General features: G+C 33.6%; 1 protein-coding gene across 1 annotated transcript; it reads right to left on the bottom strand.

Annotated features, from left to right (window-relative positions):
- Nucleotides 1-2,677: 2,677 nt before the first annotated feature.
- Nucleotides 2,678-13,765, bottom strand: LOC132300473 (uncharacterized protein At4g06598-like). Its single transcript, XM_059797563.1, has 5 exons — nucleotides 13,489-13,765; nucleotides 7,317-8,059; nucleotides 6,741-6,820; nucleotides 6,504-6,626; nucleotides 2,678-3,333 (listed from the first exon to the last, which is right to left on the bottom strand). Exons 2-5 carry the CDS (start codon nucleotides 8,039-8,041, stop codon nucleotides 3,116-3,118), a joined length of 1,146 nt encoding a protein of 381 aa, XP_059653546.1. The 5' UTR covers nucleotides 8,042-8,059; nucleotides 13,489-13,765; the 3' UTR covers nucleotides 2,678-3,115.
- Nucleotides 13,766-14,084: the final 319 nt, after the last annotated feature.

Below are 14,084 nucleotides of genomic sequence, written 5' to 3'. Positions count from 1 at the left end.
AATGATGATTGCCCAGGCTAGCTAATTCATTTATTTTATGAACAACATACAACTTAGTTTGATTTAGGCATTTTAATTTTATATTTTTTGATTTAGGTATTTTTAATTTAACTCATTCTTGAACGGGACCTTGTTTGGAAAATTGACTTGGGAATTTATTATCGACGAATTCGAGTCATTGAGCACAACTTAGATAAATATTTTGTAATATTTGAATTCAAATATTAATCTTGATTATGTTATATAAAAAAAATTGCTTAAGAAATTGTGTTATTAAATTTATGTTTAATTTTAACCCACCCCATTGATAATTCCTGAATCTGCCCTTAGGTGGAAGAAGATGTTGAGAAAAGATGAAGGGAATGAAGAAGCAATAAAAAGGGCAAATAAAGCATTATAATTTATAAAGAACTTTGATGAAAATAAATTGCAGAAGTAGGATTTGTTTGACATAATAAAATTTTTTAATACTTAATTATCGCTTAAAATTTTGACTAACAAGGAATTTACTCTATTTTTTTTTTTTTTTTTCCCCATGAACCTAGGCAAAACATCAGACAAATTAAAGCAAAGAATATTGAAGAATCGTAAATGATATTGATACACCATCCCACTCTTCAAAGTCCAAAAGGGTCAGAATCGAAACTCTAAAATCTGAAAATCTAAAAAATTCCTCAGCCAAAAAAAAAAATAATTTGTAAACACATATGAACATTTGGAAGCCCACTCCTATAATAATAATAGTGATAATAATAATAAAAAATAAATAAATAGTAAAAATTAAAAATTAAAGCAAAGAAGAATGTTATGTTGGTCAGAGGCTATCAAGACTATTAATTCAAGAGTGAAGATGACTCAATTCTTATTACTGTTTGCAACTTTTTATTTAAAGTATCAAGAAAAGTTTATTTATTTATTTATTTATTAGTTAAGTATTGACACACATTGCCCCCGCCAAGTATTCAACCTCTGTCACTTTAAGGATCATAAGTTCGCCATATGTGAATGTATTTCATGAGTCCGTTACTCGTGTGTGCGCAAATCATTTGTCATGATGATTCATGTTAATTTTATTTCTTTTATTCCGTATTTAATTCTGAATGTATTTCATGAGTTCTGTGTGCAAATCATTTTTTCATGATGATTTACGTTAATTTCATATATTTTGTTGATATATATTACCCAATTTATTGAGTTTTATGATATTTGATGCTAAGTAAAAAGTCGCACTAAAATTCAGTACAGTTATTCAATCTTCAAAGTATAACATATTTTATACTGAGGCATTGGAGAAAACTAAAAGGTAATTTGATTGACTCAATTTTAATCTTAATTGTGCACATAAAATTGTCAAAAAAAATTATAAGATATAACTGGGTCATTATACATTTGTCAATACTCTCAGTAAGAATTTTTAAAAATAATATTATAATTTAAAATGAGATATCAATAAATTTAGCTACTTCTATACCACTTTTAAATATATTTTACTTTATACCTAATAGTGATAAAATAAATTCGGATTCCACTTTTATATATTTTCTAACTGAATGTATTCTATTAACATTTTTAACGGGAGACTACATTGAAGGGAATGTTTCAAAGCCAATCCAACAAGTAGCTTCAAAAATAGATATTTCCCAGGTCACGGTGGACCTAAGACTATATATATTATTACCGAGACGTAAGAGTGTTACATTTTTAGTTAATCTTTGATTAATATGATATTCTATATATATATATATATATATTATTACTAAAATGTAAGAGTGCTTGATTTTTTTGTATATATATATTTTTAAGATAAATCCCAAATCAACAACTTTTTGAATAAGTAATTTGCATTTTAAAAAAGAAGTTAATCTTATACCGCCAAACTTATCCCTTGAATCAAGTCCTTAAACAAAAAAGCCCTTAAGTTCGTAATTAGTTATCGTCTTTTGTCCTAAATATTTGAAAAAAGTTGTTAATTTTGTAACATTGGCTTCAAAAGTTGTTGAATTTGTAAATTTTCTTTTTTAGAAATCTATCTTTTTAGCACAGAAATTGCTGATTAATAATTTATACCACCTCAGAAGTGCTCAAGGTCAACTTTGTGGGTTAATTGTTATTTAATTTAATTTAATTTTTTCTTCTTTAATCTAGTTGGTACACATTGGTTATTATATAAAATGAGGAATACTTAATAGATGGACAAACACAAAACTAATTTATAGCGGTGGAGGACAATATGATAAAAGAAGGGAAAATTACACTTCAAATTTGAACTTGTTTCCAATTTTGAAGCAAATTACTCCAAAATCCATGTATAACTCCAAAATAATAATTTCTGAGACATTGAATAAACTCCACCTTCAAATTAAAGAAACACAAATCAAAAATAATTATTATTTGGAGCTTAATTATTATTTGGAGTTGGAGGAATAATTCTGGCTACATGAGAAGTGCAAGTGCAAAAGTGGGACCATCGGAGGGCCAAGACATTGTATGTACCGGTGCTTCAAGTTCAGACCTCATCTGAAGGCGTAAACGGTATAGTTACTTGAGTTGTCATTTGAATGCTGCATTAAAAATAAAATAAAAACTGAAACTGTACTGAATTTATCATGAAATGTTCTGATTCACAAAACAGATTTTCTTCACGTTTTAATTGATAACCAGCCGAACACGCCTGCCATCACAGTCAAAGTAGAACTCGTTAAGAAAGCAAAGCTTTAAATACACATCTCAATCATCAGAATGAATTAGATAGAGGTAAGCCCGCCTTATGTGCACTATACAAGATTGCCAAAGGGGCTAGGACATTGGGGCAAAAAAAATGGAAGGAATTTTGTGAAAGTAAATCACAAGAACATACACGAGGAACGACATTGATCATGTTTAGAGTCACCACCTCCGGCAAATCACCTGCCAGAGAATTTCTTGGCACTGACTACCAGGTGCCCTTGAAGATGCTAAATTAACAAAAGAAGGTGGACAAATACAAATATAAATACAAAGCAAAAGCCAAAAAGCAAACTCGGTCCCGTGCAAGGGAAAACCACAATTTGTCACTGGCATGGCATCGTCAGTCAGCCGAGGCAAATTTGGGGCACGGCACAACTCTCTAGCCACATTATGCATTCAAATGTGAAGCGGGCCTGAAGTCACGGCCAGAACTGTTGTCCTTGGGTTTCAAAGAAAGGTTTGCAAATTTTGAATCGAGGTCACTACTTTTTGTGCGCCGATGGTTAGAAGATTGTTGCTGCAGTTCCTGTTGATGCTGCTGCTGCTGTTGTTGCTGAAACATGGCTCGTAACCTTCCAATCTCTTTCTCCAGTACTTCATGCTCCACTGAACACACCCATTGACTGTTTTAGTTTTTGGAATAAATTATGAAATAAAATTCATATAGATCATCAAGTTGTTCATATTGGTAACCTAACTCAATCCCCCACTGTAGTCATAAAGGATGATAATTTTGTCTATTTCTACTAATAAAATGATGGCATAATAAGGAAGTCATCCCAGCTGAAAATTTTGTTGCGATTTTGTAACAGAAGAATTCTTAAACCATTATATTTTTGTCCAACACAAGATGCAAACATTTCTCACACCAAATTCATTTTTTTCAAAGCCATTGTACCATATTAATTAAGTGCTTACGTGGTATCTCCAGCAGTTGGGTAACTGTTACTGTTGATCCGTACGGGCACGTGTGTATTCGATGTCCAATGTAAGACAGAAATAGAACCACAGTTGTTCCTATTCATTACCCACACAGCCTAATTGACACTATCTCACCTTTGTCATAAAAAAAATAATTTTCTACCATACTGTTGTATGAGAAAAATAGCAAGCCTGGACCAGTCCTCAAGGGCATACATAAGGATGTGGCTTAAAGGAAAAAGAAGTACCACCATCGATCCAATTTCAAAAGCTCTCAGGAGGATGAAAATCTAGCATTAGCAGCCTAAAAAGCAGATAGAATGGTGTGCACCGGTCTTGAGACAGATCATTCTGTATTAGCTTGTAAACTACGCTAATAAGGCTGCAAAGGAACAGAGCTACAATTTGAGCCAAGCATGACCTAGTATACATGAACCTGATTCTGAGCCTTAAATTAGAAGCTAGTTAGTTAATATGTTTGTTCAAGAAAGAGCAAGTCTGAAGAAAATCAACATTTGAAAATTTGGTTGGATTTCAAGCAAGAGCTTCATCTAACTGTGCACGAGTATTGTTCACAATGCCCAAAGATGCCCCTAAATCTCCCCTTGTCTTACCTTAACCCCAAATCTTCGTCCCTTACTTACCCTTCACAAGCCCTAAAACCCAACATTTGTATCAACCTTAGTCACAAAAAGTTATCGTAATCTGCCATAACAAAATCATCCTTACCGTTGCCTACACCAAATTTGAAGTTACACTTATAGGAGTGTTCCTTACACTCGTCCTCCATCAGAAATTGTTGTTCAAAACCCAGATAATGAAATCAATTATAACCAACTAGGAAAAAAATAAAAAATAAATTATAGCCAGCCAACAAGTGAACCAAAACTAGGCAAGGCCCAATCTGAGCCTAGTACCCACTATATTGATAAGGCTACACTAAATGGTGTAAAGCTAGGCCTAGAAAAGCTGGTTCACAGTATAACTACTCAAGTTATATGTTGAGATGGCAAATGGTGCTACTAAAATAATTGCTACCAGAAGCTAAAGCTATATCAGAATCCGGTTCCCAAAAAAAGGAAGGAAACCACTAGAAATTCAAGAAATACTCGAATCTAAGAGAAACAGACAATTTAATGGTTTCCAGTGAAAAAGCCATAAAAATTCAGGGAACATTTGACCCTTTCATAATATTTAGGTAAAGCTTCTAGGAGATGCCAGCTGGTTCATTTACTTTCCCCTATTCGTTTTCACATAGTTATTCTGTAAGTTTTATTTAAGTTTTCTCAACTACCCTTCAAACTTCATATATGTATCAGCAAATTGCAATCCCATATTTTTTGGGCCACATATCCTCTTCCCACTTCCAATAACCTTTCCTGTTTCTGCTTCATGATTGATGACAGCTACGCAGAAAGTACTTGGTCCAAATGTTGCTATTTTTATTCAGCTACCACCCAATGCACACATAGACCCACACGGTAACATATGTGGCCAATTTAACCCCAATATATTTTTTCTTTTAAAAAAAATGTCTAATTCAAAAGTTCCGGAGTTTTTTTTTATGAATAACCCCACTGGACTCATCAACAATTAAAGGGTGGGATCATACTTTTTGCAAAATGTGAAACTTTTGCAAAGTTTAAAAATGAATTGAAATGTGGAAATATATTTTCGTTTGAAGTGACTGAAACTCAACTGGTTTCTATTTCAAGTTAAAAGGAGAAAAGGGAAAACGGTGGAAAATGAAATTGGCATTCTTTGTGGGATTGGCTATGTTACATGGACTCTTCAAAAATAGTGAAGTACCCGTGTTGGACATATATTGCTCGGACATGGGTATGGCATATGTGTCCGAAACATTTAGTTGGACATGTACTTAAAAAACATATCCAATCATTCAATTATATCGTGTTATTACTGTAAAATGAGTTAAAAGCCTATATTGAACACTATATTAGATAAAAATATTATTTTATTCTAGAAAATAAAATAAACTAACTAAATAAAATGAATATTTGGCAGTGTAACATAGGGAACCAGGTGTCATCTTTATGGTGCTTTTCGTTATTTAACTACCATGAAAGTAGTAATGAATCTTTAAACTCTCAATTCTTAATTTTGGTTCAATTTCATTTAAAATTATAATAATTCAAGAAAATAGTTTACTTTTGACTGTTTGAGAAATCAACTGTAGTTTTTATTTGTGTTTGATTATTTTTATAGTTTGTCAAAATATTATCTTTTTTTGGATTATTAAAATTAGTTCATTTTGTTTAGAGGAATTGGATCGATTTACATTATAATTTTATAGACAATGTGATTTGAACTTTAGAGTCAGTTTCATAGTAACCTAGCTAGGGTAAACATTACACTAGGACACCAATTAAATATTTATTAGGTTCTTCCCATTTGACAACTTCTATAATTTCTTAAATTGTACTGAGTTCCCTTCTTTTTTGAAATTTAAAATTTCATGATTTAATTAATTTTGTACAAAATAAATGAAATGTTTATGTATTACTATGAAATTGATCATTGTACGTTATAGAAATTAAAATTAATATTACCAATAGGCCTGTGGCCTAGCGGTACAAGGCTCCTACTTCCCAAAGGGAGGTCAAGGTTCGAACCTCAGTGGAGGCAGTGTGTGTGAGTCCCAACTAGGAAAAAAAAAAAAAAATTAAAATTAAAATTATTAAGTAGTTATTCACCGACTCAACTCACAATCCTGGGCCCACATCTGAATGAACATCAACTACTCTCAGATTTTAGACATATGTTTGGGCTTCCAAAAACAGAGAAACCAGATATAATAACTCATCAAAGCTTAATTACTAGGCACAGAAACTTACAGTATTTAATAAGCTGTTCCTGAGCTAAACTTTCTAAACGTTGCTTCAGGGCTTTGTTCTCCATGTTCAGGATAAGATGCTGTTGGTTGAGAAATTCAAGCTCAGCAGAAATTTCAGAACCTTCTGCCTGTAATCATATTAAAAAGATTAATATCAGCACTTCCAAATAAAATTTAGTTGCTCTTTTCTTAAGTAATTATACTTTTTTTTTTTTTGATAAGTAGCTTCTGCTGATACTTGCCTGTAAAGCTTGTACATTTGTCTCCAGCTCAGCTATGTATCGAAGTTTTCGGACTCGAGAACGTTGAGCAAATTGCCTGCATTAGATAGCTTTTAGGTTTATGAAGCCACAACCCACATATCAAATTTATAATTAAGAACCCAATTCATCTTATTTCAGCTGCAGTTTCAGTAACCTCATGCTTGTCAGTCAGAGCTTTTATTTATTTATTTATTTCATAAATAAAATTTTATGGAATTGAAGTGAAACATCAGTCAGACCATCTATTGGAACAAACAAATGTATTATTAAAATTGCAGTTATAGCTAACAATCATACTAAATAAAACCACTGCTGTCTGTATAACTAGATGAGAGAGAGATGACTAGATCTAAGTAGTATGTTTTTTTTTTTTATAAGTTTTTTTCTTTTTCCTTTGCGACGACTCGATCTATGTAGTATGTCAAAGAAAAAGATAGGCAATAACACAAAAACAGCAGCTGAAGGTCAAATTCATCTAAAGAAATAAAGGGAATGCCAATGAATATAGAAGCCAGCTAAGAATCTCAGATGCTAAAAGTAAATGGACATACTGCTTAGCACGTTTTGTATCTGTTTCAGATGCAGAAGGCTTAGCATGAGAACAATCCTTTCTTTCGGACACGGCTTTTGCATCATGTGGATCAGATTCAACTGGATCCTGCTTTTCAGTGGCCGGGGATGGAACACCATCTGATTTTTGTAGGGCACATGATGATCTTGAGCTTTGAAGAATACTGTTAGCACTAGCAGAGAGAAGGCCACTTGGGTGAGCTGTTGAATTCAAAGATGAATCCCATCCCCGATTCTTCTGTTTTCCCCAAGAATTAGGTTCCGTATAGAAAGAAGCATGCCGTGCACCTCTATAACGATCAGTTTCTTGCGGTCCCCATGAAGGCACTGAAGTTATATTTCTAGATTTGTACTCATCTTGAGCTCTGTATTCTACGTTAGTGGCATCATATGCATCTACATATGCAAATGAGTCACTTGATGAACGCCGATGACCACCTCTGCGCACAGGCGTTTCTGGCTCATCAAGGAGTTCATCCAACCATGTAGGCTGCTCCTCCATCAGAACACTCTCAGAGGAAGTACGTTGGTGGTACGAATTTCCCTCTCTAGGTTTTTCCATACCCTTTGATCCAAGAGCAGGACTTGGGACATAATCAACATATGATGGAGAAATACTTGGAAATGGACTTTTAGGAGGAAGTAAAGAGTGCTTCCCACTGTAAATCATATTTTTTATGTTTGAGGATCCTTTACTATATGCCATGCCCAGTAGAAAATGTCCCTGTCAAAAATTACTATGTCAGTGAGAAAAATATAAAAAAACAGGGGAAAGATAGTGAAAAGAAAGGAAAAGAAAATTTCCAAACAATTATATAAAGTAACATTTATTAACTCAACTAGTTGATCAGAAAAAATTGATACACAAAGAGATGATGCCAACAGAATGGCAAGAATTCGACATAGTAGCACGACTCTGAATGAAATAGAAGTTATCCTACTATTAAGGTAAGGGAGGCCCAGACACCAAGAATTTGAGCAGAATAATTATTCTGTCGCATAAATTATCAGACCAAATCTGTATGTGTTAGAAAAAATATTATCATTTCTCACTTCTCAAGATATAGTGTGAACAATAACAAACCCATAATCATTTAAATAAAACACTATTTTCGTGTGTAGTACATGCTTTCCAAAATCTAATTGAATAAAGTCGGACTATATTAGCACTTAGAGTTACTGTGTTGGCAATTTCGTTGACCAGAATACATGGTAATTGTTTGAGTTGTTTTGTTCGGGTCAGTCTAGGCTGTCTATCAGTCATGTTGGTCTACATGCTGTATTAACCTCCAGAGACAGGGTTTAACTCTCACGTGCATTTGCCACAACTGCTATAGTGGAGAAGACACAAGGGATCACTTGTTTTGGTCCTGCCTTTTTGATACTCAAGTGTGGCACTGGCTTGAAGATATATGCAAATGGGAAATCATGAGACTTCCATCTTTCAAAGCAGTAACAAACTGGTTCATCAACCATTGTCAGTCCCCTGTGAGAGGGAAGGTATCCAGACGTTTTTATACATCCATAATTTGGGGCTTATGGAATCATAGAAACAAGGTTCTTCATGGTGGAACTCCAGTTGCTTCCACTGAGGTGGCTAGGGAAGCTTGTTTTGAGGGCTTGTCTTGTTCATGTCTTTCTTTGGCTGACTTGCAGGCTATGTTTTGATTAGTGGCTTTGTTTTTCTTTCTCCAGTATAAGGGTATGCCCTATACTAGTTGTCTGCCTTTTAATTTCTTTTGATCTCTTTACAGATCATGTTTTCTTTTGTACTTTATAGTCTATTTGTATCAATAAAATTTTCAAACATTCAGGGAAAAAAAAAAAAAACTTGAAGAGAATGTGAATGAGAACTTTGATCAAAGACTATATAAAAATGGCATGAAGATTGCACAGTGATATGCAGTCAACAGTGATCAACTTGGATCACAAAACACTAGGAAAAGGTAAGTTTGACTAAGTGAACCATAAAATTGATATTTATCAAAAAAAAGTGAACCATAGAATTGATATGAATAGATTCACTTAATTGAATAAAAATATCAACATTTTTTTTTTTTGATAAGTAAATAAAATTATCAACATTTAGGGAAAAAAAATTCACTCGATTGTTCTTAGCGGACTCGGAAACTTTAAAATGGTTTTAGAATGTTTTCAAACATAAAAGCGTGTTTTGGAAACCTTAAAAAATGCTTTGAGTAGGCTGCAAGTAAATACACACGTAGGTTTTGCATTTAATCAAAATCTGGCCTTTCTACAATTCTAGGGTAATAATTAATTATATACATCTTTCTATGACCCAGAAATAGACTCGATAAGCTTTCCAACAAGATATTATTCGCCTAATTTTGAGTTCGTTTGAGTTCGTTTAACCCCTCAATGAAGCCCCAAAGTCAAATATAGTGTGCAGTCTTCTAAACATTGTGCATAAAAGTTGCACCAGTCAAAGCTCTGCCAGTACAACTTGATCCAAAGAGTTTCCTACCAGTGCAAAATGATTTTTTCACCGTTTAAACATTGCTATAACACTATTTTAATGCAATTTCAAATCAGAATCAAATTCTAACTCACCCAAAACACATCCAAACAATTCCTAATTAATTTCTAATCATTCTAAGACTTGAATAAGGGTTTCTAAAGCTTAAAAAAAGGTGTTTAGGGTTTACATAACACATGTATAACACAAATGAGAATGCGCTTGAATTCTCTCACATACATGCACATCATCAAGGTAGGTTTTATGAGAATATTATGGGAGAGAATGTTTCCTTCACACAAACAATTAGAAGATTTATTGAGAAGAACCCCCGAATTTTGTATGTGATAACTCTTGTTGTTGGAGCATTGATTGAACATCTTGAAGAGCAACTATTGGCAGATATATTCATCGCAGAATATTTGACAACTTCGGTGGAGTTGTTCAGAAGAATGATGGTTGATTCGCATAACAAACCATTCAGTAACAAATCAGTAGTGAAGGGAAGCGAATTGCCAAGGAGATGATTGTGTTGACATGGGGAACAACTGGCTTCCGAAGTCACTGGAGTCTAGATTGGCTGTGTAATGCTATACATAGGAGGTAAATCAACAGAAGGAAGGGACTGGAGTCTGTGACTCACAAAGTATGCTCAAGAAGGTGTCCCAGTGGTTTTCTGAGTTTGATTTTTTTATGTAAAAATCAGATATTTCTTTCTTCGACACTCTTTACTATATTTTTAGTTTGCATGATAATGATCAAATTAAGATCCATCAAATAGCACCCTCCTCTACGTCATATAAGCTTCAACAAATGCCACTCTCACAAATAGTCAACAAGATGTAATATTCTAGAAAAGAGTGGCATGCAACTCGTTCTTTGTGGAAAAAAGATTAATGCTGTGTCTGGTAGGAGGGATGAAAAACTGTATGGAAGGGAGAGAGGAGGGATGGATGAGGCATCCCTAGGGAAGGGATGGTGTTCATCCCTTCTTTCATTTGGTTGGACGAAGGAGAGTTAATAGATGCTATTATTATTAGACTAATATTTGCTTAAATATATAAATTAAAACATTAAAATGAGGGTAAGAATTTATTTTCAAATTTATCTATCTGACTCTTTATTTTTCTCTCTCCTCTTCCTCCCACTTTTGGATGGAAGCAAAATGGTGGGCTAGTAGGGATGGCTTCCCTCCATCCTTTCCTTCCCGTCCCTCCAGCTCTCCCTCCTACCAAATGATGAAGCCTTGTTCCTTCCCTCAAACCAAACAAATTATAAAATAAAACCTAGACCAACTGATATAATAGTAAACAAGAGATGACTCGTCAATAAAGCAATGATAATCACCATATATATCACTCATCAAGGGAATCAAGTCACTTTCATAATGTGCTTGTGGCCGTATAATCCTCTGAAACAACAAAAAGGAGTCCAAGCAAAGATTTATCTGTCATGTCATTGGCAAATTTGATGGAAAAAAATATAAACATCATTGATAGACTGTGTGTGTGTGTGTGTGTACAAGTGAACTATGAGGCCCATATAGATATATGGTTACATATATATAAGAATTCTGAGACTTTTTACATGCTTTTGGTGAGAACTGAGTGATCATCACCCTTTTATCACCCTTTCGTGTATTTGACAATTGTTTTTTTGATTTAGGATTGATGATATTCAAGAACTAAGCCCAACAATATACATCGTACTTCACAAACTGATTTGTGAAGGCAGTAGAACAAATATGTAAAAGGATGACTGACAATAGGGGCGTGATAATATTGATGTGGATAGCAAAGGGTTTGTGAGTTTAGGGGAGAGGTCAAGACGTTGTACAATTGGATTTTGGAGTAAACCTAACAACGTATTCAGCAATAAAAAGATCTTATATTTTTCTTTTCCTTTTTAATACAATAAATAAATTAACTATTCATAAGCAACATAGGTAACTAGTTTCTTTTACAACAAATGAAATATCGATGAACTATCATAATAGGTATGATAAATCAAAGAACATACATACTAATGCTTAAAAAAAATCAAAATGAAATATCAGCAAAGCACTCCAAGATGAAGATAGAGAAAAATTTATCAAGGAATTTGAATTCCGTTGTGTTGTTAAAAAGAAGAAATACTGCTACTGTTATAACAAATTCTATAAGCTCAAAGAAGGAATATATACACACACACACACACATATAAATAGCACAATCAGTATATGCACTAAATTAAATAACCAAGATACGTCAAAAAAACAGTAAATCAAAGGAATTACATATGTGCCAACAAAAAGTGCAGTATAAACAATATATATACTTATATATATGTACTCCCTCCGTCCCATTTTAATTGTCCCTTTTGGGTTTTACAATTTTTTAAGAGGACAATGCATTCGTCTTTTGAAATTCCAAAGTTACCCTTTGAGGTTTAAGTATATAAAGTACCAAGTTGTAAAATTTGCGGGCTGCACTCCCCTTTTGAACACTTTCTAATACAATCTTACTTATATACATATAAATGCTGTAAAATTTGTGAAAACTTAAAGGATATTAATGGTAAGATGCATTTAGCTTATATTGACTTTTCAAATGAGACAACTATTTGGGATGCAAGAGGTGGGTTGTTTTGAGGTAGAAAGTTGATTGTGATATTATGTCAAACTTTTGTGCTGTGTTCTTATTATAATAGTAAAAATAAAATTAAAAGAACAAAAAATAAGATTAACAACATGGGATACAAGGACATTAACCAGCGAGTGTAGTGAACTTATGGATTCATTGAAAAGAAGGAAAATTAACATACATATCTGCAAGAAACTAAACGGAAATGAGAAAAGGCTAGAGAGAGTGGAAAAAGAAAATAAACATAGCCTGGGCCAAACATATTGTTGCAACATATTATTGCCACATACTATTTTATTAGGGAGGTCATGCCTTATAAGGTAGTCGCAGTGAAGAGGATTGCTACAGTAGATATTACAGCAAATATAGTTACCAAGCCTATTCCTAAACTCAGGATCAAGCATTGGTTGGACTAAGATTGGTTTCTGTAGGTATTGAGACATCTTTTTGGGAGTGTTATTGTGGAGAAAAGCATTAGAAGATTTATCCGTTTATGAAGACTGATAAAATTCAAGATAAGGTGGAAATTTCTTGCCTATTGTATTGAATAATGAGTCCAAGAGGCAATCTTTTTAGGGGCCAGAGAACCCTATGTATTATCTCAATTTTCTTAGTGAAATTCGTCTATTATCTTCACCAGTAGACAAATGCTTCAAGTCAAACCACATTCATATTTGTAGTGTGTGCTTTGTGTGACTGTTGAAATCTCATCTTTTCCTTATTGGATCTGCTAAAACAAATTCCCATATAATATTTGCTACAGATAATAGAACAGAACCCTAACCCTCTGTTTGCTAGCCGAGAAAACAGAGTGAAAAAGAAATATATATGAATTTACATACCGTACGCTGTATTTTTAACTCTTTATCTTAAATTTGTTTCTTCAGTCCCAAACAATCAAACAGACAATCCAATATAAAATTTTATTTATTTATTTCCCATCACTTCCCACATATTCCCGGCAACCAAACAGATAACTTCAAGGAAAGTAAAATCAAAGTAAGTAATAAGTTGAAGAGAAACTAAAACAGATTCATTTAGAAAAATAAATCTGACCTTTCTTGGTGAGTGAAGGTGGGAGATTTCGAATGCAATGCGATTCCTGGAGAGAGAAAATTGAAATCCGAAGCTCACTTTCTCTCTCTCCCAGGGTTTCTTCCTCGCCAATCCCTCCTCTCTCTCCGAATACAACGCGATTCCTTGAGAGAGAAGAATATTGAATACCGAAGCTCACTCTCTCTCTTCTAGCTGCTTCCCCGAAACCCTCTCTCTCTCTCTCTCTCTCTCTCTCGTCGATGACGTCTCGGGTCAAAAGAATTTGTTATTTGCATTCACCCAAATTGGTAAGTCCCCTGCTTTTGTCTTAACATGGACATTTTGACATGTGGCATAAGTACGCACAATACTTTCTTAATGGGCACGCCTTTTCCATTCTGTACTCGCTCTGAGCCAGAGGCGGAGTCACTTAAGGCTAGGGGCTGGCCCTGCCATATATATACAATATGTATATATTATTATTTCTATGTAAGAAGTTTTATAGAAATGTTATATATTTCTATATATATATATATATGAAATTTTATAAAAATGTTAGAAAATGTCCCCCTAAAATTTTAATTTCTAAAAACATTTAATAATTTTTTTTTTCTTTC

This window comes from Cornus florida, unplaced genomic scaffold (assembly GCF_030987335.1).
Source record: "Cornus florida cultivar Cherokee Brave unplaced genomic scaffold, ASM3098733v1 CherokeeBrave_3.0.0_Hap2_Chr03, whole genome shotgun sequence".
In the NCBI taxonomy this organism is placed as follows: domain Eukaryota; kingdom Viridiplantae; phylum Streptophyta; class Magnoliopsida; order Cornales; family Cornaceae; genus Cornus; species Cornus florida.
The sequence above is the reverse complement of the archived record's forward strand: the minus strand, read 5'-3'. Positions and strand labels throughout refer to the sequence as shown.